This window comes from Bolinopsis microptera, chromosome 10, assembly GCF_026151205.1.
Source record: "Bolinopsis microptera isolate Bmic1 chromosome 10, MBARI_Bmic_1.0, whole genome shotgun sequence".
In the NCBI taxonomy this organism is placed as follows: domain Eukaryota; kingdom Metazoa; phylum Ctenophora; class Tentaculata; order Lobata; family Bolinopsidae; genus Bolinopsis; species Bolinopsis microptera.
This window is the reverse complement of record NC_087081.1, coordinates 10795024-10822173: the sequence shown is the minus strand read 5'-3', so window position 1 is coordinate 10822173 and position 27150 is coordinate 10795024. Positions and strand designations below refer to the sequence as shown.

Sequence of the window (27150 nt, the reverse complement as noted above, 5' to 3'; positions counted from 1 at the left end):
GATAAAGCGTTTCCGAAAGTGACAATGTCCTTTTATGGGTGACTTTTGATCTCTAAAGGGCATTTTCTGTAAATGTGTTCTTGTTGTTTCGTTTGTATTTCAAGTGAATAAATTAAATTTAAAAGTCTAATGTAATGGATATCATTTTGTTTTCTTACCTCTTCTGATATGAGCAAAGTAATACCTACATAAATCATAGTGTATACTAAATGCAACAAAAGTTAATGAACAAAAGATCAACATTTTGACGGTATACCCTTTTATCACCGCAGGACCTCAACCATTGGAAGTTGGAGGAACCAAGGTGTACCCTTGTCCTTATTGCTCTAAAGTTCTCTCCAGGAATAGCGGTTTCCATAGGCACATAAGAGACGTTCATTTTAAAGAGAAAAACTTCAAATGTAGTTACTGTGATTTCACGTTCACTCAGAACACTAATAGAAAAATTCATGAAATGAGGAAACACAGGCGAGCATTCCACTAAATTTATATTTACATTGTTTGAGAAAATCTCTGGATATTAATTGGAATCTGTGGATACTTAAAATTATTAATTAATGATTCAAGTTTAAAAGCATGCTATCATGACGTGTATGGCTTTATCTCATTTCTGATGTACAATAAACTAATAAAAGATCAAATCCAACAACACTTAACCGAACCAGAGAGCACTAAATTTGTTAAAATGTTGCTGTCCCTAGTCCCTACATTCGTTTAACACTTCAGGACCTGAACCAGTGCAAATTGAAGGAGCCTGGGCCTACCCTTGTCCTTATTGTCCTAAGATTCTGCTCAAGAACAGCGGTTACCACAGGCATATTAGGGAAGTACACCTTAAGCTCAAGCCCTACGAGTGTAGTATGTGCGGGATGTTCTTCGCTCGGATCAGAAATAGAGACAGTCACATGCGAACTATGCATAACTTTAATCAGCTATAGTTTGCGGAGTACTCATAAACAGCAAAATATCGGGGTGTTGTCCTGGTCATGACGTCACTTGGCGAGATGTGTGACGTCACGTGGTAGACATAGTTTGCGGAGTACTCATAAACAGCAAAATATCGGGGCGTTGTCCTGGTCATGACCTTCGTAGATTTATAATTCTTATATTTTTTCAATGTTCAGTGTTTAAGAAAGCATTATTTATGTCAAGAAGCTGATGGTTATGGGTCTGTTTAGTTAGATGCTTGGGAACCGACCTCCCGTTGTTTTTCGTTAACATACATCCTTGTTTTAATTAGAAATGAAAATTTTCATTTTCATGGAAACTAAAATAATATCGTGAATGATGTGGCAGTCCTCTGGAGCGACAATTTATCAATCTTATTTGATAGTACCCTCGTAAAAAACGAAGCTTCATACATAATAACGGACTTATAAAATATCAAATCATGAACAGTTCAAGCCTTGAACGACTCACGTGACGTCACGTGAGGTGTGACGTCACGTGAGGTGTGACGTCACGACTCACGCAAATCCTTATCTACTTCCACCCAGGATCTGTCTCCCAGAAAGTGCAACCCTACCCAGTTACAGTACAGGGTGTGAGGATCTTCCCCTGCCCTTACTGCTCTAAAGTTGTTACTACGAACAGTAGTTGGCATCGGCACATGCGAGATGTTCATTTCAAGCTCAAGCCCTATAAATGCCCCTCTTGTGAAATGACGTTTGCTCAGAAAAAGAACATGGAAATGCATCAGACAAACATACATGAGAACCAAATAAACATACACTAGAATTATTTGGGATAGATTTATCCTTTTCATTTTCATTAAATATTATTCTTCGTTGCATGTTTGCGCTATTTTCTGAAATTTAAACCCTTGCAGGCCCCATTGAAGGTTTAAGTTATATTTTCTATATTTTAGTCCAGTGTTATATTTTTAAACTTCCTAAATCAAATTAACGCTAGTCTTTTAGATCGCCAAGACTTACAAAAATCCTCCACTCTAGCTCTGAACTCACAACCACCAATTCACTTCCTCACAAAATCCTCTGACAAATAACACGATTGACCAGGGTCCCTGCCAGTGAAAATCAAGCCCCGACCAGTAACTGTCAAGATAAGATCTGGAGCGAAGACAATATACCCGTGCCCTTACTGCCCTCAAGTCCTAACCCAGAGTAGCTCTTGGTACCGACACATGAGAGAACTCCACTTCAACATGAAGCGCTATAAGAATATGCAGTATAAGTGTCTGGTGTGCGACATGAGATTCATTCAGAAGAAGACCATGGAGAGACATGCGAAGGAAATGCACTGAGACGTCTGACAAGTCGTCCCATTTGACCCAACGTTAACTTTGTTTTGAAGGCCTCGTTATATAACACGTCAAATCAACTTTAATTTGAACAGGCCGCTCTTATGTCTGAGATAGTGCTCACTCTAAAATTAGCTGACACTTCCCAAAGAACTTCATTCCACATGCTTTCTTGAGTTTCAAATAATTCGCAGGGGTGGCAGACAGTGGACAGTGTCCGTATTGCTACAAAGTTTTCTCACAAAAGCTCAAAATTCACATCAATGCTGTCCATTTGAAGTTGAGACCCTTTAGGTGTGAGCTGTGTGGTGCTTCCTTCGGTCAGAGTGGGACTAAGAAGAACCACATGAGAAATATTCATGGCATCCAGTAACTGTGGAAAGAAGTTTTTTAGAAATTTTACAGTATTTTACTTTATACCAAGTGTGTTATCTTTCGAATGTGAAATAATTATATATATACATGGTATGACTTTATTTTAACTTTCGGAGAAAAGAATTGATTATATTGTATTTTTTGCTGCTTTTTAATTTTGAAAAATATCTTTTCGTTGTAAACCGGCCGAGTACCAAAAATTAGGCTTTTGCACTCCGCAACATTGATAAATAAAAAGAGCCCTTTGTATACAAAGTAAAATTATGTACACTCAAACTCACTCTCTGTAAGTTTTCTAATTTAAGTTAATATAACTTAATTAAGTTGATATAACTTAATCGAATCGCTCGTAGTTCCAGGAGGAGAGAATTATATTCAACTTTTAAGATCCCACCAAAGCGAACGTGCTTATCCTTGGACAGCTAGTGAGTTCGAATCTTCAAGTAAACTTGCTTCTTATCTTTGCTGTTTGCCTAATTTATACCCCTTATCGGCTGCTTCAATTTCCCATTATTGCAACTATTACTGGCATGTCAGATAAACCTCACCCTTCCCAGAGACAGTAGACCGTGGAGAATGCCCATACTGTCACAAGCACTTCCGGACACGACTTAAACAGCACGTCAATGCCGTCCACCTCAAACTACGGCCCTACAAATGCCATTACTGTGACGCTGCTTTTGGACAGCAAGGAACTAGGCGGAACCATGAACGAGACATCCACTTGCAGCAAAAACAATGAGGGTTTAATTTTGTTATCCTGGACACTGTTCATTATTATGATAGCGGTTTAGAGGTTGCTAACTTTGCACGTGTAGCAATGTTTTGTTGAGCGTACAGTATAATCCCCGAGCTCCCACGTATCAATTGAAGGCTTTAGTCAGGCCTTTTTTTTGGTGGTATTTATTAACTACATTCTGTTACTTGAGTATTCAGACATAATGAGCTTAAAATTCGTCCTTCGCATCCTCATTATCTTATAAATCACTAGTGTAACCCGGCCTTCGGCCGGGATTTCACTGCCGCAGTTAAAAAGGGTAGGAGCATTTACCCGTTGAGTCAAAACCCGCATTAGGTGAGCAATTCTATTCGGAGTGCCCTCACGTATCCAATGGTATCTTAAACAATAGTAATAGTATCTTAAACAATAATCAATAGAAATTAACCCTTAACACCACACCCGCCTATCATATTTGTGAACACGCATAACATTGTCGTATGAAAGTATGAACATGAAAGTATGAAAGTATTATTAATTATTATAACGTATGCGAGCCCCGTAACTCTTACCGTTCTGCTCAAGCTATTTTGTGTAACATTTGTGGTACAAAACCATCAATTAAACCACTTACCAACGACCGATTTAAAAAACCTTTATCATTTAACTTCGTCAGAGTTTTGTCGGCACTTTACCGAAAAAATCAGTCTCGCAACTCTTACCGTTTTCTTGATTAAGCCGCTCGGAAATTACAAACAGACAGACGAACACACATTCTGTTATTATTAGTTAGATTTCATATTTAAATGCGATCTGTTTACGGAATGTTTGCAGGAAGTAACGATCTAACTGTGCCTTGTCCTTACTGTAGCAGACTGTTCCAGAGGAACAGCATCAAGCCCCACGTCGATGCCGTGCATTTGAAGCTCAGACTTTTTAAATGTAGATTTTGTGGAGCCTCTTTCGGGCAGAGAGGAACACGGTGGAAACATGAGCGTCATGTTCACCGAGACAATTTTAATGTGTAGTACAGTGTTTGTGGTTTGTACTGTTTAGTAAACACTACAGTACAGTGGTGGCTAACATTGTAAATATCAAATCATGAACGGTTCAAGCCTTGAACGACTCACGTGACGTCACGTGAGGTGTGACGTCACGTGAAGTGTGACGTCACGACTCACGCAAATCCTTATCTACTTCCACCCAGGATCTGTGTCCCAGAAAGTGCAACCCTACCCAGTTACAGTACAGGGTGTGAGGATCTTCCCCTGCCTTTACTGCTCTAAAGTTGTTACTACGAACAGTAGTTGGCATCGGCACATGCGAGATGTTCACTTCAAGCTCAAGCCCTATAAATGCAGATTTTGTGGAGCCTCTTTCGGGCAAAGAGGAACACGGTGGAAACATGAGCGTCATGTTCACCGAGACAATTTTAATGTGTAGTGCAGTGTTTGTGGTTTGTACTGTTTAGTACACACTACAGTACAGTGGTGGAACTTTAGCACGGGTTTAGATAATAATAATAATAAATTGAAGTTTTAGATTTGTGACAGGTTGATTTATCTTTATCATTTTGTTTGCAGAAATGGTTTATATGATGATGATTTGACTTCAGTATAACTCTCCAGTACTTACACTCATTGCACTGAAGGTCTGATCTAAGTTCGATAATATTTACACTCAAAATACTGCTCACCATGTCAACTCTTTACTCCAAATTTCAGGGGATTCGAAGCATTATGGACATAGAGGTACCTGCCCCTTTTGCAACAAGTTCTTCTTTTCTGAGCTCAACTATCATGTGAAAGCAGTCCATTTGAACATGAAGTGCTATAAATGTCGTCTATGTGATGTATTCTTTAAGCACCGTTCAACGAGACAGTATCACATGCGTAGGATCCATAAAACGTAAAACTTCTTTCAGAAATGTTCGTAAATGTCATAACTCTTTACGTCATGACAGTCTTTGTAGCACGGATAATGTGAATGGTTTTTCTCTGAATATACGATGAATGATTTTATAACTCACAATAATCTGAGTTCATGATTGAACTCTCAAAATGTTATTGTTGATATTGTCGTATCTTAGTAGGTTGATTCTTTTGGGACAGTTGGTGTTGATAGTATGTATGGATTTTGGTAGTAAATCTGAAACTTTCAATGATTTCCGTTTGTAGGCTTTTGTCTTGAAGCAAGTGCTATGAAGCTAAGTTAAGGTTTTTGAGATTAAACTTGCGTTTAAAGTTATTTAACTAGCAATGATGGTTAATTATCTGTTAAGTGTAATGTTCCTGAAGGAATTCATATTTGAAGCCATATCTAAAGTATATGACACTAAGGCTCATGTAATGAGGCCTCATCATGACTGACTGCGCCCGAATAATAAGCTTTTTTTCCTACTGTTGACTCAAACACCACTCTCCAATCTCCATTCAAACCCAATTCCGTCCTACACATCTCTTTCTTTCAGGACACCTGAATTATGGCAACAAAGGCTCCTGCCCCTTTTGCAACAAGTTCTTCAGTTCTGAACTCAATATGCACGTAAAAGCAGTACATCTGAAATTGAAGCAGTTCCTGTGCCGTGTGTGTGGTGCCCCCTTTAAGTATAGAGGTTGCAGATTAAAGCATGAGCGGGATGCACATTATCAGTAGTGCCGTGTGGTGCCGTGTGTGTGGTGCCCCCTTTAAGTATAGAGGTTACAGATTAAAGCATGAGCGGGATGCACATTATCAGTAGTGCCGTGTGGTGCCGTGTGTGTGGTGCCCCCTTTAAGTATAGAGGTTGCAGATTAAAGCATGAGCGGGATGCACATTATCAGTAGTGCCGTGTGGTGCCGTGTGTGTGGTGCCCCCTTTAAGTATAGAGGTTACAGATTAAAGCATGAGCGGGATACACATTATCAGTAGTGCCGTGTGGTGCCGTGTATGTGGTGCCCCCTTTAAGTATAGAGGTTGCAGATTAAAGCATGAGCGGGATACACATTATCAGTAGTGCCGTGTGGTGCCGTGTGTGTGGTGCCCCCTTTAAGTATAGAGGTTGCAGATTAAAGCATGAGCGGGATGCACATTATCAGTAATTCTAGAGCTCTCCACTTCTCCAGTATACAACTTGAGCTGAGGGAATTTGAGTTTGAATGGGTAGTTGCAAGTTTATTCTTTGGCGTTGGCTCTGTTTAAATTCGGTTAACAAAACCGATTTATGATTTTGTTTGCAAGTTTTGATTTCTAAATCAATGGTATTTTTGGGCGATTATCTTCAACGTGCTTAGTTCTTTGGCTTGGGACAATTTTTTGTTTACGTGACTTATATTTAAATATTGGGCGAGGATGTCCAGTCCCACCTCGACCAATTTAAAGCCGGGCTATATCAAGTCCCCATGAGTACGAGCTGTCTGTATCGCTATAACTACCCAATGAACTGGCCAAACACTCTTTAATATCTATTGAACAAGTAAAAACACGTATACGCGGTTTTTGAGACGTTAATAACAAATTCGTTCCTTGCACACTTTTGATTTCAGGAGAATTGGAGCATTTCGGACACAAGGGTTGCTGTCCTTTTTGCAACAAGTTCTTCAGTGCTAACCTCAACTGGCACGTGAGGGCGGTGCACCTTAAGTTAAAGCTGTTTGTGTGTCGTGTGTGTGGACAGTCCTTCAAGCATAGAGGGACCAGGTGGAACCATGAGCGACATGTCCATAAAATTAGAAATTCTTAGAACTTTCTAGGTTTTTTATTAAGCGGTTTTAATGATCTGACGAATAGCTGACGTTGGATATGTTTCAGCTTGACTGTGTAGTAGATATGGGAATAGTATTACGTATCAGAATTTTAGCCAGAAGATTTTTCATTTAGAAAATGCATTTTTGTATATTTTGGTGGCTAAAAAGTTTACTGACAATTATTATACTCTTTATTTTTCAGTGATTATGACAAATTTAGAAGTTTTATCAAAACGTTGTCATTTCTCTTTGTGATAATTATAAACCACATAAATCCAAAAACAAGTAGCTCAACCAATGAAATTGACAGTAACGAGTTTTAAAGTGCTGAATATTTAGTGTCAATATTCCGATTCAAACTGAACGGCCCAGGGATGTTTTATGAAAATGTACGGACAATGAATGTCACCCACCCCAGATTTCACCTGTAACACTGCCGCTAGCTCACTCTATGTTACTGTTTCAGAGCCGCTCCAAGTAATCCTGATACCGGGCGCCAAGTTGTACCAATGCCCGGTCTGTTACAAGACCCTCGCCAGTAGCGGCACTTACTACCGACACTTGAGATGTGTGCATTTGAAGCTCAGACCGTATGCTTGTCCGGAATGCAGTTTAACGTTCTCTCAGAAGTTTCACCGAGATTCTCATGTTAAGAAGTTCCACAATTAGGAAACCTGACTGGTTTTGGAAGCTTTAATATTGATAATTTACTGGACTGTTCCTTGAATTTAACTTTTGCTAAATTTGGTATAATTTTCTCTTAATATTGTTGCTTTGGCCGTTAACAATTTTACTTTTTGAGCATTCTTGAAAGTACATCAATTTTACGTCATTCACCATATACAATAATCAGACATCATAGCTACAAAGCTATAATCACGAAACATTTCGAAAACAAGCATTTAGTCATCACCTCTCAGGATCATTGCTCCAACAAACATCTGATCCAGTGAGCAGCTCCTGCCCACACTGTCACAAAACCTTCAAGTCAGGCATCAGCTCCGTCCACCGCCACATCCGCAACGTGCACCTCAAGCTAAAGCCCTACAAGTGTCCCCTGTGCAACTGGACGTTCGCTCAGAGGACTACGAAGGAGAAACACTTCTGGAGAGTTCACAAGAAGGATTTAATGTAGTTTAAAATGCATTATGAAGGAGCACGTGGACCTCGTATGACATTGGTATCTCGTTACGATGAGTTGAACTGTAGTTTTTATTGGCAGAGATCTGTTAAACACAATTTATTGTTACTCTCTTATGATTACGAACTTTTATACATTAGAACTGCTTACTTTTACTCCTTTTTTAAAAAGAAATTACTACTTTTTTAGTGGTCGAAAATCAAATGAAAATTTCATTTGTCAGAAGATAACAACAGGAGTTACAGTGTCACTTAGAACCGCCTTGAGAAACTATCTCTAACGTTCATCCAAAGAAGCATCACAAATAATCCTCACAAAATGCTAATCAACACCCACTTCAACAGCATCCCACCTCAGGGCTGCAATGTGACCGGGGGATCTGTCCGTACTGCAACAAATACTTCAAGAGCAAGCTTGTACGTCATATCAGAGGTGTCCACTTGGGCATGAGGCCCTTCAAGTGCCGGTTTTGTGATGCCAGATTTCAGCCAGATGTCAGCCAAAAAGACTCACGAGTTGAAATCACGCTGTAAAACTCCTTTCAAGAACAACAATCTATAAATAGAACAAAAGATGTGTGCTCAGATGGTGGAACGGTAGAAAGGAACACTTTAATTTTCTTTAGTTTTAGCTTCTTGCAAATTTGGTTCAGCGACAATTCTAATCTGATTTCGCTGACAGCAATCATTAAATCATACGTGTTATGCTTAGACATCTGCCGGGTCATTCTTATAGACGGAGTAATCGCATAAGTAAATACCACACTATCAATTCACTTTACCCCAATGTGTGCTGCCCCGATTATGAGTATTCCTGTCAGAAACATTGAAGCAGCAGTCTGATCCCCCTGAAGGAGGAGTTAAAACCACCCCGGATGGTAGGAGCGGAGACAGAGGAGACTGTCCCTTCTGCCATAAGTTCTTTGCAGCCAAGCTAAACAGACACATCAACGGAGTGCACTTGAAACTGCGACCCTACCGGTGTAAACTGTGTGATGCTACGTTTACTCAAGCTGGGAACAGGGATACTCATATGATAGCTGTTCACAAGTCCAGAAAAGACAGAAATTAGGCTATTTCTTGCGAAATAACAGTTTATTTGAACAGAGTGTTGAATTTTATCCGTTTTAATCGCAGTCGTTGATCGTTAGCTGTGGAAGATGTTAGATGTCCCTTTGTTTTATACCTACTTGTTGGCCTGTGCTATATACCCTGTATCATAATCAAATCAAAATTCATGAATACTAAAATGCATCATTTACCAGCTTTTTCAAATCTGCCATCATTCTCACTGTTTCAGGGAGCCTTCTCCAAACTCATGACCTGCTCCAACATTATGGAAACAAGGGAACTTGCCCATTTTGCCAAAAATTCTTCAGTCAAAACCTCAACCGGCACGTCAAAACCGTGTGTCTGAACCTTAAACCATATCAATGTGCTTACTGCAAGGCTAGTTTCAAGGACAAGAGAGACAGGCTGAAGCACGAGATAGTGAGACATTCTGCTAAAAATGTACACATCTCTTAGTGTTTTGAGAGTTACCAGTTATTGTTGTAGACTGATGGATTATTTTTATCTTGAGGGTTTATTGAGTTAATTATCTTTTATCATGATTGTGCAACCTTAACAACATTGTCTGGGTGGTATTTCTGATTGACTTTCTTGGTAACGTTTGTAGTAGCCGGAGCACTACTAAGTTGTGTAAACTTAGACCTTGGCACTGTTAATTTGACATTTCGGCATCAATAATACCTGAGATACAGGTATTTCGGCATCAATAATACCTGAGATACTAATAATACCTGATACCTGAGATACAAGTTCATCTCCACATAATACATCTCTCTAACGTTTCAGGGAGACTGGATATAAATCACAGTAACAAAGGTCACTGCCCCTTTTGCAGCAAGTACTTCAAGACAAACCTCAATCGTCACATCAGAACTGTCCACTATAATCTGAAACAGCACCAATGTTCATTCTGCTCTGCTTCCTTCAAGACCAAGTGGAACCAGCATAAACATGAACAATTGAAACATTTTAATGTAGAGACACCCCATAATGATAGCCGCCCTTTTAGATGGCCTTAGTGGATGATGTTATTAAGTTATGTTATATAAGTTAGAACTTACTTCTTTCAGGTTATTCAGGAAACCTGGAAGATTACGGTTATCGGGGAACTTGCCCTTTTTGTTGCAAGTTTTATAGCTCGAAACTAAACCGTCACATTCGGGCTGTGCACTTGCGGCTGAAACTGTTCAAGTGTTCGTACTGTTCGGCTACATTTGCAGACAGTGGTAACCGGATTAAGCACGTCCGACGGAATCATGTTATATATTTTAAAAATGAGAAGGAGTGAATGTTTGCTTAAGAGCAGAATTTTATTTTTTCCTTTTTTATAACTTATCTTTAATGTATTTATGACTACTATTCAGATATGAATTATGATATATCCAATCATTTGATTTCTTGATTTTTGTTGATTAAATTGAGCCTTTTATTTTTTATTTATGTTCTGTATCGTAATAAATTTCATAAATAGCACAAAGGAAGGCACAGTAGTTGTCCTAAATAATAAGTGAAACACCTAGCTAACAGCTTACCTCATACTCACAAAACTTGGTCTGGTATCGCTAAAAATTCACATTTGTCGTCACATGACCACTAAACTTTGAGCCGTACCTTTTCAGGAGGTACTCTGAAGTACGGAAACAAAGGTCACTGTCCCTTTTGCAACAAATTCTACGCTTCTAAGCTTTGGAGGCACATTAAGGCTGTACACTATGGCTTGAGACCGTACAAGTGTTCCCACTGTGACACTTTCTTTACCACCAGTGGAAATAAAACAAAACATGAGCAGAGGACCCACAGCAGATAGAACTGATGTTTTAGTGGAGCTACTTTGAGAAAATATTGAACTGTGCAGGGTTATTAAGAAGGAACAGTAAGTGCTGAGCTGGAATCATGTCTATTTCCTATTTCTTCAGGAGTCCTGCTGAATTACGGACACCGAGGCAACTGTCCATTCTGCAATCACTTCTACAGTTCCCGCCTTAACCGTCACATCAGAGCTGTTCACTTCGGACTGAAACCCTACAAGTGTGCCCTATGTGGGCACAGTGGGCCGCGAAGGGGGGTCATGATAGTTTAGGCATGAAGGAATGGTCTGATTGGCCATATATACTGTTCTTAAGAGTTGTTTGGCCCAAAAAGTCGTTTAAAGACATTTTCAGAGCTCCATTGTCATCACAAACAAAGTTATTTCGATATTTTGAATTTTCCGAATTTTCAACATTTTCATATGCAGACCCTTTATATCCCTATAATTGATGTTTAATGGGAATTCTGTGCAGAATGATCCTTTCCAGTGGTAACACGATCAGAGAAGGGTTTTTTTTAATCAACTTTATGTAAAAGGAAGCCAATTCAATGCTCCCCAACCCGCGAACACGTGCACATAACACGCGCGCTTTCAGGAGTTTAATCCACTATTTACGTGGTTTGAAGTAACCACAGAGATGGTTATATGTATACATTTGGGGATAAGATAAGATAGCTGGAAGGAGCTTCTGAAACTGAATTGTGTCGCTCCATAAGTTGTAGACACCAAACTGCAAACTCAATGTTAATTAGCTTCTAGAGTAGATTTTTTTCACTCTCGCCCCAGTGAAAATTAGTTTTTCTGGATTTTTTCCAAAAGTAAGCATTTTGGGCCTTCATGACCTTTATAGTGTCAATATAAACATGTGCATTGCGGTCATTTTAAGCCAAAGTTTGAGTCTCTAAGACCTTCAGAAGCTGAGATACAGATTTCCCATATATGCGCGTAATGAAAAAAATGGGCGTGGCCCCCACAGGGTTGGGAATAGCGACACAACATGTGCTGTTTGGTGATTTGAGTTACAAATGACCTATTTAACCCGATTCAGCATCAAAAAACTCTATACATCGAAGTGCACACTCAACCCCTCCCTTTTACTAGAATATTGCTTATTTAGCGCCAGGAAAATACACCAAAATGAGAGCAAATGGGGATTTTTAAAAATTCATAAAATGGAAAGCCAGATCCAGCCAGAACCATTCTTGGTTGCATTTGTTAGGAAATTGTCGGTACTTAAAGATAAAAGTGGTTTTTAGTGGGCACTAGAAGGCCCTAACAACTATTCCTGGTCTTGAAGACTTGAAAAAAGGTGAAAAAGAGGGTCAAAATTTGCCTCTGCGCGTAAATTTTTCCTAATCGATTGGCATGATAAGGCCTATTTCACCAGAAAGATCATTCAAAACTGTTCTAGGAGGCATCAAAATAATCATTAAACCTTGTTAGGCCTTTTTTCTGAGCCACAGGGATTTAGTGGCCATTTTCACTGCTTAAATTGATTTTTTTGGCAGTCAAAAAAATGTCTATATTTGGCGCGCTGCCAAAATTCAGCATTTAAATATTTTCCAATTCGGGTTTTTGCACTTTATGTGTATATCTATTTACTAGGAGATAAGATAAAGAAAATGGGATTTAAGGAAAGTCGATTTATGGCCTAAACTATCATGGTGGCCCACTGTGGTGGGCTTGGTTTCGCGCAGAAGGGAAACAGAGACACTCACCAGCAGAGGTGCTCTGACAAAAAAGACAAACTGTGAACTGTGTACTGTGTTGTGTAGTCATCTCCTTGTTAACTGACAATTTATGAGCTGAAGAAGTTTCTTAAAGATAATAATGATAAATATATATGTATTATAACTAGTTTGAATAATCAGTACGCATTTTATCATTCTTTATAAAAGCGCCTTTCCATTACATAGACATCCATGGAAATTCACATAGAGACCCTGTAAATTACACTCGAAACACTCCAGGAAGCTGTTTTGGATACAAAGGCACCTGTCCCTATTGCCACAGATACTTCAGACAGCTGTCTCGTCATATCAATGGGGTACACTTGAAACAAAAACCTCACAGATGTTCATTTTGCCCTGCCACTTTCTCTCTGAATGGAAACAGAAGTAGACACGAACGCTCCGTTCACGTCCGCTTCAGGAAAGACAGAAACAATGCGACAGATTAAAATGCGAGCCTAATTAAAATGTAATTTAATGGAAAAACTATAGTTTAATCAAGTATTATACGTATTTCTTAGACAAGATCTCTATTTAGTGTAAACAGGCCGAGTTGGTGAGCCACTAATTTCTATGTTGAACCTTTCGTCTTGTTATGTAATTACTTAAACTTACTGGCTCTTTTATTGCAATAGTCACTAAGATCTAAATCTTCTTTTGGCTGGGGAGTGGGCGGAATAATAAAGTGTGTAGATCACTATAAAGTGTCAGCATTCATTCACAATATAATTCCCAATCCATAAAGCGCAAATACCCTCTCAGGAATCAATCAAACTCTCGACAACTCTGGTCGTAAGATCCGCCCAGACGGTGGCCACTGCCCTTACTGCCTCAAAGTGTGCCCCGCTAACCTGAAACGGCACATAAAAGGAGTTCACCTGGGTGTGAAACCGTACAAGTGCGACTTTTGCGATGTGAGGTTTATTCAGAAGAGTGATAAAGTGAAGCATGTTAAGAGGATGCACATGAGACCGCTTAATGAGCTGATATTCGTTCCGGGGGAAGATTCTTGACTGTTTATACCTGAACTTTGAATCGTTAATATTTTCTGAATATCTTTTATTTTTAGCTATTTATTTCTTAAATAATGCTGTTAACATGTGTAAGTCTCACGATTATAGCACTGTGGCGGGCCCAAAACAATGATGATATTTAACAACGTCACTGAGTTACGTTACAGTGACGTCACTGTGACGTCACTGTTTGTTCAATATAAAACGCTTTTGTATGTAACCGGCTATTTAAAAAACATTTCAGTTTCCGTGGAAAGAGTTAGTAATACTACTAGTATCCCAGTCCATGACTCCGACCAGGGATTTTGTCCTTACTGCCGGAAATTCTACCAAGGAAACTTACGGAGACACATAAAAGGCGTTCATTTCAAAGTGAAGCCTTTTAAGTGTGAATACTGTGAATCGAGATTTAGTCAGAAAAGTGACCGATTTAAGCATATTAAACGGATTCATGGCGAAGGAAGATTCAAACCGTTATACAGTTGATTTTACAACTGTTTAGAAATTTAAACATTAAGATTTCACTGCACGTGTCTCACTTGTCTGGTACTGTTGAGCAAATTGTTTAATTTAAGGAATCGTTTATATTAGATTTTATAAACGCGACAACTTCTTTGGCTTTGTTTAATGTGAGTTTTACAAATATATCATCTGTGTTATTGTTACTTAACTTATTTCTTACCTTTTCATTTCACATTAACTACAAGTTTTGTCTTTAATGACCCAGCCTGGGGAAGATGTGATAGTAATAATAAAATAGCGACGAGTTACACTTGGTGCCCAACCACCGCTGTCGATTCCAATTTTCACAGTTAATACTAAATGCCTCAGATACAAGTGTAGCTAGCCACATAACCTGCAACCAATTACTACTAATTATGATAGCTAATTATGTTCAAAACGGTGCAGACCGTGTGATTTGAAACTAAAAACGCCACTTACTCTGCCATATCACGGCAGTTCACTTCAATGAGAAACCGTATAAATGTGACCTTTGTGATTCCAGATTCACCTAGAAGAGTAGTAAAGTCAAGCATATAAAACGGGTTCATCGTCTAGAACAACTTTAATATATAGCTACATATATAGTCGAGTAAGAATATGTTAAACTCTTCTTCTGGTTTCGGAATTAGAAATAAACAGTGCGATATCATTTGGATGCGACTTTATAAGAAAATTATGGATTATATTATGCTATCGTGTTGATTAACTTTATTTCGTTATACTTCTTCATTTTTTCATCTTAATATAAAAACGTTGTCCATATTTTTTTTGAGAATTTAAAGATCTGACCATCAAATAGTGTTACATTTTTAGAAGTCCCACCCAGTGCTACTAAACTGCAGCTGATTCGAACTTTTAAACTGCCTCCAATTTTCACAGTGAATGCCTCTGATAGCAGCGTAACCAGCCACAACAATGTTATTTCAAGTTCAAAACGTTTCAGATTTCCTAGAAAAACGCCGTGCCCACGGTTCAGACCGAGGAATCTGTCCTTATTGTCAGAAGAACTACAAACGACACTTATTTCGGCACATAATGGGAGTTCATCTGAACGAGAAACCCTACAAGTGTGACTACTGTGAAGTCCGGTTTATTCAGAAGAGTGATAAAGTGAAGCATGTCAGCAGGATGCATGGCAGGACATTTCCAGAACTGAGCTCGGAACTGTATCTCAAGGAAGATTCAACTGTGTAGCAGTGGACAGTGAACTGGAGATGATCTTCTTGTTAGATAAATTATCAGATTTGTTAAAGTGTTTCTTGTATTTTCATGTTCTTTATAATTTCATCATAGCTCTTTGTTAATGTTGCGTTTATCCAGTGGTAGTACAATGCTGAAGACGTAGGACTTATCACAATATGCAGTCACATACCGTCCTCTTAAAATACCATCCTGTAGTTGAATTGTACCTTCGTCCTTCTTCGGACGTTTTATTTTTACAACGTTTCAGATTTTCTCACTAAGCGCCTTGCTCACGGTGAAGACCACGGTCGGTGCCCCTACTGTCAGAAATACTTCCAGAGAAACCTGGGGAGACACATAAAAGGCGTTCATTTCAAAGTGAAGCCTTTTAAGTGTGAATACTGTGAATCGAGATTCAGTCAGAAAAGTGACCGATTTAAGCATATTAAACGGATTCATGGCGAAGGAAGATTCAAACAATGTTATTTCAAGTTCAAAACGTTTCAAATTTCCTAGAAAAACGCCGTGCCCACGGTTCAGACCGAGGAATCTGTCCTTATTGTCAGAAGAACTACAAACGACACTTATTTCGGCACATAATGGGAGTTCATCTGAACGAGAAACCCTACAAGTGTGACTACTGTGAAGTCCGGTTTATTCAGAAGAGTGATAAAGTGAAGCATGTCAGCAGGATGCATGGCAGGACATTTCCAGAACTGAGCTCGGAACTGTATCTCAAGGAAGATTCAACTGTGTAGCAGTGGACAGTGAACTGGAGATGATCTTCTTGTTAGATAAATTATCAGATTTGTTAAAGTGTTTCTTGTATTTTCATGTTCTTTATAATTTCATCATAGCTCTTTGTTAATGTTGCGTTTATCCAGTGGTAGTACAATGCTGAAGACGTAGGACTTATCACAATATGCAGTCACATACCGTCCTCCTAAAATACCATCCTGTAGTTGAATTGTACCTTCTTCGGACGTTTTATTTTTACAACGTTTCAGATTTTCTCACTAAGCGCCTTGCTCACGGTGAAGACCACGGTCGGTGCCCCTATTGTCAGAAATACTTCCAGAGAAACCTGCGGAGACACATCATGGGAGTGCACCTCAAAATGAAGCCCTACAAATGCGACTATTGTGATTCCAGATTTACTCAGAAAAGTAGCAGGGTTGATCATGTGAGACGGTTACATTGCGGCGGAAAAGATTTTGTTTTCAAAGTTGATAAGTTGGATAGACAGTAAATCTAGGATTGGTGCCTTAGGAGGGACAGTTAATTGACATTTGAACTGGTGTTAAATAGTTGCAGAATCAAAAAATACTCTTGTGTAATGGTTTAAGTTAATTTATAGCATCTAAATTTCAAGATCTGCATCAGAATAATATGATAAATCCGCAATCTTTAAATATCGCCCATGGCTAGTTCATAACGTGCTTTTTGCCTGATACATCTGATTGATTCTAAAAACCGTTTCAGATTCTATAGTAACCCAGTCCAATGACGTCACTGTTACGTCACTAGTAACCCAGCCCACTGACCCAGACCTGGGAATTTGCCCTTACTGCCAGAAAGTCTGCAAGAAAAACCTACGTAGACACATAAGAGCAGTGCACCTTGGTCTGAAGCCATACAAGTGTGACTACTGTAGTGCTAGGTTCATTCAGAAGAGTGATAAAGTCAAGCATTTTAGGAATGTGCACGTCATGAAACAACAGACATATAATTGTGAATAAGAAGTGGTCTGGAATTGGTGATCGAGAATAATCCGTCCCATTAGCATTGAACAGTTGATACCCTGGCTGTTAGATACACGCCTAGATACTTTCAGAAACCGTTGTTTCATCTGAATTTTCTTTTTACACTCATAAGATATATTCTGAGGTTATACACACCACAATGAACATCGTAGTAATGCATTACAAGGTTAAAGAAGCGATGGAATGCATCAGAATTTATTACCATCCAACGTAATACTGTAAAAGGAATATAGACATTAGCTGTCCCCTATTTATTTTAACAACGTTTCAGATGTGCTCCCAACAGGTTATTATCGAGGCTCTAGTGAAGACCAAGGCTATTGTCCTTACTGCCAGAAACTCTTCCAAAGACATCTACTCAGACACATAAAAGGAGTCCACTTCAAAGTGAAGTCTTTCCAGTGTGAATACTGTGGTTTGAGATTTAGTCAAAAGAGTCACAAAGCCAGTCACGTGAACCGAAGACATCGGAAATGAGTTAGAACTTAGAAGTGCCTCCAACAAAAATTGTATCTTGATTTTTCGGTACAAAGACTGGCAGAATTTGTTAATATCCTATTTTTGGTATGTTACTTAAATTGCCCTTTTCAATTTGACTTTCTAGTTCAAGCCTGGCATTCTATCATATAACAACAGTAATGCCATCCCAAATAAATAATGAGCTACAATGAGTGTATCACACCTAGTCTTCAATGACCTAAAGAAGAAAGCTGGTTTTTATGCATATTTCAGGTTCATGGAGAATGCCCAAAGGAAACCGTGGAACCTGCCCCTTCTGCCAACGAAGTTGTTCAGGAAACTTACATAGGCACATCAAGTGGGTGCACCTTGGTCTGAAGCCATATAAATGCGGATATTGTGATGCGAGGTTCACTCAGAATAGTAATAGAATCGATCATATTAAACGGATTCATCGTAATTCGTAATGGATAATATTTACATTTCTAAAAACAGCGATGAAGATTACATTTGGAGCTTGTACCAAAGCTAAAGATTAAGCAATAAATTAACATTTAAACGTTTGGATCCATGCTTGAATCTATATTTTATGACTCAGTTGATAATTAAGTCGCTACAGATAACATCTTATTATTTGTTCTTTTAATAAAGCTCTTTAATAGATTTTTGATAAATATTACGGAAAATGGAGATAGTAGATGTATCATTTATCAGCAATGTTGAACAGTTTTACCTGCACATTTATCACGAAGGAGCAACCAAAGGAATTTGGACCTTAATTCACTTATTTCACTCCAATGACTTTTTCGAACATATAAATTTCAGGTCCATGGCAAATGCCCAAGGGAAACCAAGGAACATGTCCCTACTGCTTGAAGTACTGTTCAGGGAACTTACAAAGGCACATCAAGGGAGTTCACTTAGGGTTTAAACCCTTCAAGTGTCCATATTGTGACAAGAGATTTATACAAAACTGTGATAGGCTCAAGCACGTCAGCCGAATGCATTGAAGTTTTTTGTTTCGTATAAAAGTTTTTGGGCTGAATTTATTTACAAGATATGATAGCGCATTTTGTAACCATAGTAACCACAAGATATTTTGGGACAAAAATGTAATTCTCTTATTTAGACGATAAATTCGGGTTCTTTCCTTTTTCTCTCTTAATAGGTGGCCTGTGTTAATAGTTGGTCGTTGATAGTCATCGTAAATGTTAATTTTTAAGGCTTTGCAGAGAAAATCGCTCTACTGATGTAGATGGCACAATACCCTAAATTCTATTTGGTCATACATGCTGGACTCTAAAATATTTCAGGTCTTCCAAATGCAGTTTATATGACAAAAGTTAGTCAAGAAACATGTCCTTACTGTCATAGATACAGCTCAGTCAGCCCCGGAAACTTAAAGAGACATATCAGAGGAGTTCATCTCCGCTTCAAACCCTTCAAATGTCATATTTGTGACAAGGGGTTCATTCATAATACTGATCGTTTGAGGCATACGAAAAGTTGTGAAAAGAAAAACTATAAAAAGTGACTTATACCCTGATAAAAGCTTTGTTGGTATCATAACTCATGTTCTCTTAGTCTGAAAATTTATTAACCGTTTTAATGCAGTAAGGTTTTTTATAGCTCACCAAAAATCCTTGGGCTTAGATGAAATGATTCTGCTTCACCGTCGAGCATTTGAACGCAACTCAATTTGGTTCACTTCAAATGAAGTGAACCAAAATAAGATTCTATCTTCACAAATTTAATGCAGGCATTGCAATATATCTTTCATCATTTTCAGGCACCACAGATCAAGACTTTGGCCCGTGTCCATTCTGTCATTAGTATTTCGGTACCCATCTTAAAAGACATGTAAACGGCGTCCACTTAGGTCGCAAGCTGATCAAATGCGAGTACTGTGACAAGAGATTCATCCAAAATAGTGATAAAATAAGGCATTGCAAACGGAAACATAGGCTGATACTGATAAACAGTGGAAAGGGAATTTGATGTTTGGAGATGAAGTCTTGAATATTAACATTTTTATTATGGCCCTCATTATTTATGAATTAACAATGGAACTCATCGTCTCCCCGTGATATTTCGTGTATGAATAGCCGTGAGCATTGAGAAATATATTTATTATCAGGCAGATCAAATATGTAGCATCACACTCAATGTATCTCACTCAACTTACAGGTGCAAAAACTTACACGTGCAAAAACATTTCAGATCCTGAAAGCATTTATTACGCCCCTCCAATAAATTACAACGACTCCAAGAAATGTATCTCTGAGTCTAGACATCCTAAAGAACAGCGTGCAGTGTCCGGTTCGGTGTGTCCATTCTGTCACAAATCTTATTCAAGGCTGAACCGGCACGTGCAAGCAGTACATTTCAGAACTAAACACATCAAATGTGATTATTGTGATAAAAGATTTATTCAGAATAGTGATAAAATGAGACATATGAGGACGCATAAACACACACCGTATTAAAACCACTTTTTCATATGTAACTCCGCATTTAAATATCACGACGGCCTCCATTTCTAGGACAGGTTGTTACGTATCCATACACCTATGCTAACAGTCTCTGACTAAGATCTTGGCAAACAGCAAACTTCTGGCAAACAGCCAAATTCTGGGAATTGTAGTACTTTCTTTGGGATATTTTTACGATATGCTTCTAATTGAATTATTTAAGGGAATTAATTAATGATTGGAAATGCGTACTTGCATTACGTTTATTCGGTTGAAATTGTTTTAATATTTTTGCTTTTACAAATTCGATCACAGCTATCATTGGTGAATATCGTTTGGTTTTTAAACCATGTTTTAAGTTTTAAAGATTGTCTTGAAGTCTTGAAAATACTATTCAACACTACTTTACTATTTACAGATTTTTAGAATTTGTACCGTTGTTTTTCAACGAATGTTAAATTTATCAACTTTATATGCTTGTCTCCTTTCTTCACCTACTAATTTTAAAATCAACTTGATTGAAAACAATAATGAGCTTCAAAACTCAAAAACATACCACAATAAAAAACCAAAATTAGATTTTCTGGCTCTAAAACCCAAATTTCTGTAATACAAGTGGTCGTTCACACTTCACATATTATTACGGTCTCTCAAAGTAACCTCCCCACTCCCAGGTGTCCCTAAAATCCGTGATACCAACACCACCTGCCCCTACTGCCACAAGTTCTTTGCATCCCACCTGAAACGTCACATCACCGCCGTCCACTTCAAGCTGAAACCTTACGCGTGTGATCTGTGTGACTGGCGCTTCGGACGCAAAACTCATCTGGTGGTCCATATGGAGAGAAAACATAAGATTAATATGAAAAACTGTGCTGATTTGGATAGCACTGAGTCTGAGAATTTAGACGTAACCTTGTTGGATTAAGGTTTTTTGGCGTTTAAACTTCCCCACATTGTTGGCTTATACATGCTGTTGTCGTCCATGGTTAGTGATTATACACGAACAGTACCACGTTTATCTATATACATTTTTTTGTTTCATGCAAAAACTATCGATGATTTGCGATTAAAAATGTACTTTATTTATATAATTTTTCTTATTTCTTACCATTTGTTTTTGCACCTAATTTTTGCACAGCATGAAAGATATTTATATACTTACCGTATTGATTTTGTAGTTTGTTTCATTCGTAATCTCAGTGTCTTCTTTTTAGATTAAATGAATTTAAAAAGGCTAAGTCATCGCTGAATTTCTTGAATATGCAAAATATAAAGTTCTTTATAAAAAATTCCATCCTTCCAATTCCACAATCTAGATACTCAAGCGTTACCACATCAACTTGTAACACACAAGTTGATATCCACCATTTTCCATCTAATCTAGTGAATAAGTTGTGATAGGAAGCTATACTAGCCACTGTAAAGCATAGACCACAGTGTAAACCACAGCGTAAACCACAGCGTAAACCACAGTGTAAACACAGTACCCCCACCCAGGACCCCGTTACATGCAAGTAGAAGAGCCAGTCCAGTGTGCTCACTGCCACAAGAGATACAGTAGAGCCTCAAGTCTAGCTCGACATATCGCAGCAGTGCACCTCAAGCTTAAACCGTACAAGTGTTATTATTGTAGCAAGGAGTATACGCAGAGTGGACATAGGCTGGTGCATATGAGACTGGTACATGATCATCAAGTTAATAAGTGGTAGTCCGTGCAATTAGACAATTAGGTACGTGGACCAGGGTCCACTATTGGTTATTTTCTGTTACTCCGGCTAGTTTTATTTTACTTTCTGCTGGTTTCACAAGTAGCTTTTTAAATTTTTGGAAATAAATTTACCAATTTTTTGGGTATTTCAGTTTCTGTATTTAGTTTTTGTAATTTTTGTGCAACCAAGGGTTGCTTTTCCAATCAATTACGTAATACCTATTTTTTATTTCAATTGCACGATTATTTTCAAAATTTTGGCACAGATAGCATACCCAACATTGAATTTCTCAATAATCTTCGCTAAACTCCAAAATATGCTCATAGATCACCTATCCGTCCTACCCCAAATTTTAGACGTTTGAAATGACAAAATTAAAACTTCAGGCTCAACCCAGCTGCCATCGCAACTCGGAAACGTTTCCATGTCTGGCGGCGAATGCCCATATTGCAACCGTTACTTCAAGCAGATTAAAATACACATTCAGACAGTTCACTTCAAACTGAAACCCTACAAGTGTCAGTTTTGTAACCAGACATTTGGAAGGAGTGGGAACAGACTAATGCACATGAGAAACCGTCACCCAGTACTGTTCGATCAAAAGAAAGCGGAGATATTCTTCAGGAGAGAGCGGCTGGAGAGAGCTAACTTGTGAGAGAGGCTGGAGAGAGGCTGGAGAGAGCTAACTTGTGAGAGAGGCCCAGCTGGAGAGAGCAAACTTGTGAGACTGAGTCTGGTATTTTGCTGAGTGGGAACAATATTTTCATTTGTTAGGTTTTATTTTAACGGGAATATGACTGTCATGTCTTTATGTTAATCATTAGATTATGTAATTCTACGCATATTACGGTGGTCATTACAGCGGTGAATATATGGTACTAGACTTCGATAGAACTTATTGTTCCAACGCGAATATAATAATTTTCGTCCGCCGTTTCTAAAGCATCAGTCCGAAAAGCATCACTCTTAACTGTACACAACTTATGTTAAAAAGCACTCGTATTCTTTCTGCCCATAAGACCAAGACAATAATACCTCAGACTTCAGCCAACACCTCAAGAACATGGCTCAATACAAAACATACGAAGGTGAGTGTCCCTACTGCAAACGTTACTTCAAACAAGTAAAGATCCACGTAGAGACAGTCCATCTCAAGCTGAAGCAGTACAGGTGTCAGTTCTGTGATAAGAGGTTTGGAAGAAGTGGAGATAGACTCGTTCATATGAGGAATGTGCACACTGAGGTGTACGATAAGAAATCAGCTGAGCAGTTCTTTAAGAGGGAGAGAATGGAGAGGGAGAGATGGGGTTAAAGTGAGGGTTTTAGTTGGGGTTTGACTAGGGTTCATGTACTTTTAGGGACAAAATGTATTTTATTTGCCGGAACGTTAAGCTGATCTATTTTTTGGTATTTCAAGCATCTGTCTAGCCGATAAAGCTCCGTAAATCGATAAATCTTGAACAATAAAAAGGGTGTATCTTACTCCATATAATTGTGTTGTTGCATAAAGAATTGACATTACTTCTTCAGCCCGGAAACGGAAACCTCATAACCGCATTGGACTCTGCCCTCACTGCAACGTCCATTTTGCTCGCCTAGACATCCATATACCAACCGTACATCTCAAGCTGAAGCAGTACAGGTGTCAGTTCTGTGATAAGAGGTTTGGAAGAAGTGGAGATAGACTCGTTCATATGAGGAATGTGCACACTGAGGTGTACGATAAGAAATCAGCTGAGCAGTTCTTTAAGAGGGAGCGGATGGAGAGGGAGAGATGGGGTTAAAGTGAGGGTTTTAGTTGGGGTTTAACTGTGGTTTATATACAACATGTATTTTATTTGTCGGAACTTTTTGCTGATCCATTTTATATCGATAAATCTTAAAACAATAAAAGCGCAGTACAGTGAGGATGTATATCATTCCATATTATTATCATGTTGTTGCATTTCTCTTTATTTAAACCGTAATGAATTTTCATATTATGAGGTTCAAACAAAAAATACATAACTGGCCAAAAATGAAGTTCAAAAGATCCATATTATTATGGAAGTAGAAGTAAGAAGGTCACTCAGTGAAAAAAGTAATACCAATCAGCCAAATTAACGTCTAAGAATTCTCGTGATATGAATTAATACCTTGATTCTCTTCCTCACTTTAGTTGGAAAGAGCAGTGGAGTATGTCCTCACTGCAACAAACGGTTTGCCTTCCTAAACATCCACATCAAGGAGGTCCACCTCAAGATAAAATGTTTTAAATGCCAGTTTTGCAACAGAAGATTTGTGCGGAGTGGTAATAGACTTGCACACATGAGAAATGTACACAAAGAACTGTTTGATCGTAATGAAGCGGATAGATTCTTCAGAATGGAGCGAGAGGAGAATGGTATAAGAGTAGGGCGACCTAGCTCTTATTTGGAGACTGATTTTCATAATAATCGACCCTGAAGGTCTGGACTCCAACTACTGATGATAAAGTGTGTGGAATTGGATACTTTCGGTGACTGTTTCGTAGGAAGATATATTTTTGATGTAGAAGCTGAGATAACCCTGTTAAATCGAAATAACTTTTATTATCTGGTTTAATTTACTATATTCCACTGTCTTATTTTCTGGTAAAAAAGAACTATTAAAGTTGAACATCTAAACATGACGGTTGATTTGTCATAACATATTTTGAAAGCGATCCAATTCTTCCAAGATACATCTAGGATCTTAGTGATATTGACCCTCGAATTAAAAACCATATTAACAAGCATGATACCCTAACATTAAACCCGGTCTAATACAGTGGTGTTATGCAGAACTGTGCAATTTTAAGTTCTGACATAAATATTTAAAGAATTGACTTTGCCTTCCTCTTCAGCCCGGAAACGGAAGCCCCATGACCGCAGTGGACTATGCCCTCACTGCAACGTCCATTTCGCCCGCTTAGACATCCATATACCAACCGTACATCTGAAGATAAAACGGTTCAGATGTCAGTTCTGTGAGAAGAAATTTGGGACAAGTTGGAATAGACTGTCACATATGAGGAACGTTCACAGTAGACTGTTTGACCAGAGATCAGCAGACACTTTCTTTAAAGAGGAACGGATTGAGAACGATGTTAAGAGGGGACGGCCGTTTTCTGACATTCCACTTCCGGACGCGGGCGCTTGGGAGCTTATTTGATAATCGTCTGTTAGATTTCATATTTTTGTCGGCTTTTAAAACTTTTGAAACAAAAATGTGTAAATATTGGTTCAAATCAATCCTGCATAATTTATGTCCTGTTTTGTCACCAAAATGATCCTAAAATACTCTGTACACATGATCCGTTTATAAGAATTCGTTTACAAGTCCCCGTATTACCGTATATAAGTTCCCCTTTCAAGCCTAGAGAATATCCGCTTTCACGCCTTTGTCACCCCTATTATATCACATCTGTGTCACCCGTTCACTTCCTCAGCTGTATACCGCCTCCTCCCAGTTAGAGTTAGTGAACCCTCTGGTCACCACACGTACGGTCGTAGAGTCTGCCCTCACTGTAACAACAAATATGCCCGCTTGGACGTGCACATTAGAAACGTCCATCTGAAGATGAAACGGTTCCGCTGCCAATTTTGTGAGAAGAGGTTCGGCCAAAGTGGTCATAGGTTGGTTCACATGAGGAATGTTCATAAAGAGGTGTTCGATCAGACGGCAGCGGAAGAGTTCTTTAAGAGGGAACAGTTGGAGAGAACGCTAGCTCAGGGAAAACAACCAATCGGGTTGACAGCAAACTATGAAAATTTAAGATAGTACTATGATCTTATTAAATTCTGAGTTAGATTGTGATTAATGTTTTCCAGATTGGTTTCGGTAATGAGAGCAGTATATTTGTTAGTACGTAACACGAAGACCAAAAGAATTTGGGCACAATGATTTAATTCGGGGCATTATTCGTATGTATTTTAATTTTGTTTATATGCTGATTAGGATTTCAGTGTTTAAAGTGACCTAGTTATAGCGTCCCCGTAACATCTCTATTCATGCATTCACACAAAACCTCCAAATAGTTTGGGCACCTAAACTCGTTTACAGGCTCGTAAATGGTACCGCGACAATTGACCCCCCGACAATTGACCCCCCGACAATTGACCCCCCATGTAATTACACTGGGGTCAATTGATCGGGTTAGGGTCAGGGTTAGGGTCCTGGGTCCTGGGTCAGGGTCAGGGTTAGAGTTAGGGTTAGGGTTAGGGTTAGGGTAAGAGTCCTGGGTCAGGGTCAGGGTTAGGGTTAGGGTTAGGGTTAGGGTTAGGGTAAGGGTCAATTGTATTAAATTATATTGTCGGGGGGTCAATTGTCTGGGGGTCAATTGTCGCCCACCCTCGTGAATTTTATCACAATTACCTCCTCAGCCGGTGAACGAAAGTCCTACCGACACCGCCGGAGAGTCTGCCCCATCTGCAACATAGAGTTTGCTCGCCTAGACATCCACATGAGAGAAGTCCACCTCAAGATCAAGAGGTTTAAGTGTCAGTTCTGCGACAAGCTGTTTGGGAGGAGTGGTAACAGACTGGCCCATATGAGGAATGTACATAAAGAGCACTTTGAACAGATCGCTGCAGAGCGGTTCTTCAGGAGAGAGCAGATTGAGAAAGGAATGAGGTGAATACGTCATCATTAACCACGTGACGGCATCATTAACCACGTGACGGTATATTACTAAAGAGCACTTTGAACAGAATGCTGCAGAGCGGTTCTTCAGGAGAGAGCAGATTGAGAGAGAAACTAGACCGTGAATACTGTTTACGAGTGGGGTTGGATGGGGGGGGGGGGGCCAATGACTACTTTTGGGGACTTGGGGAATTACGTCAACGATTTTACCCCGAGTCCTCATGATTTTTAGTCCCCAAAAGTCTCCATTAGTCCCCATTTAGATGATTTTTAGTCCCCATTAGTCCCCAAAAGTCTCCATTAGTCCCCATTTAGATTTATCCTACTCTTATCTTGGACAAAACATCTCGATCGTATCGTTATTAAACTAACTTGAAAACCATAAATAACTGTCAAAAATTATGGGGACTTATGGCACAGTGGGCCAGAATAGGGGGTCATACTGTAATAGACCATCAGTGATCAATTTAGATCATTTCAAACATTATTTTTTACTTCAAATCAGTTGAATATTGATTTTTAAACAAATTTTGGTCCTTTATAAGTCACAGAAAAATTGTTTTGGCTCATTCCATA

At 38.8% G+C, this 27150-nt stretch overlaps 2 protein-coding genes across 2 annotated transcripts in view; both read left to right on the top strand.

The window, feature by feature from the left end:
* The window catches only part of LOC134821613 (uncharacterized), a 101908-nt gene that overhangs the window by 27116 nt on the left and 47642 nt on the right, over positions 1-27150 (top strand). The gene's annotated exons all lie outside the window — the stretch shown is intronic.
* On the top strand, positions 19842-21149 carry LOC134822172 (protein krueppel-like). The gene is made up of 2 exons (XM_063833086.1): positions 19842-20234; positions 20896-21149. Exons 1-2 carry the CDS (start codon positions 19916-19918, stop codon positions 21147-21149), a joined length of 573 nt encoding a protein of 190 aa, XP_063689156.1. The 5' UTR covers positions 19842-19915.

Excerpts from the sequence above, each read along its gene's own strand:
- LOC134822172 (XM_063833086.1), top strand. The coding sequence starts at position 19,916 with ATGTATCTCACTCAACTTACAGGTGCAAAAACTTACACGTGCAAAAAC. Across the intron at positions 20,235-20,895 it reads GCATAAACACACACCGTATT|GTGTCCCTAAAATCCGTGAT; the intron begins AAAACCACTTTT and ends CCCCACTCCCAG.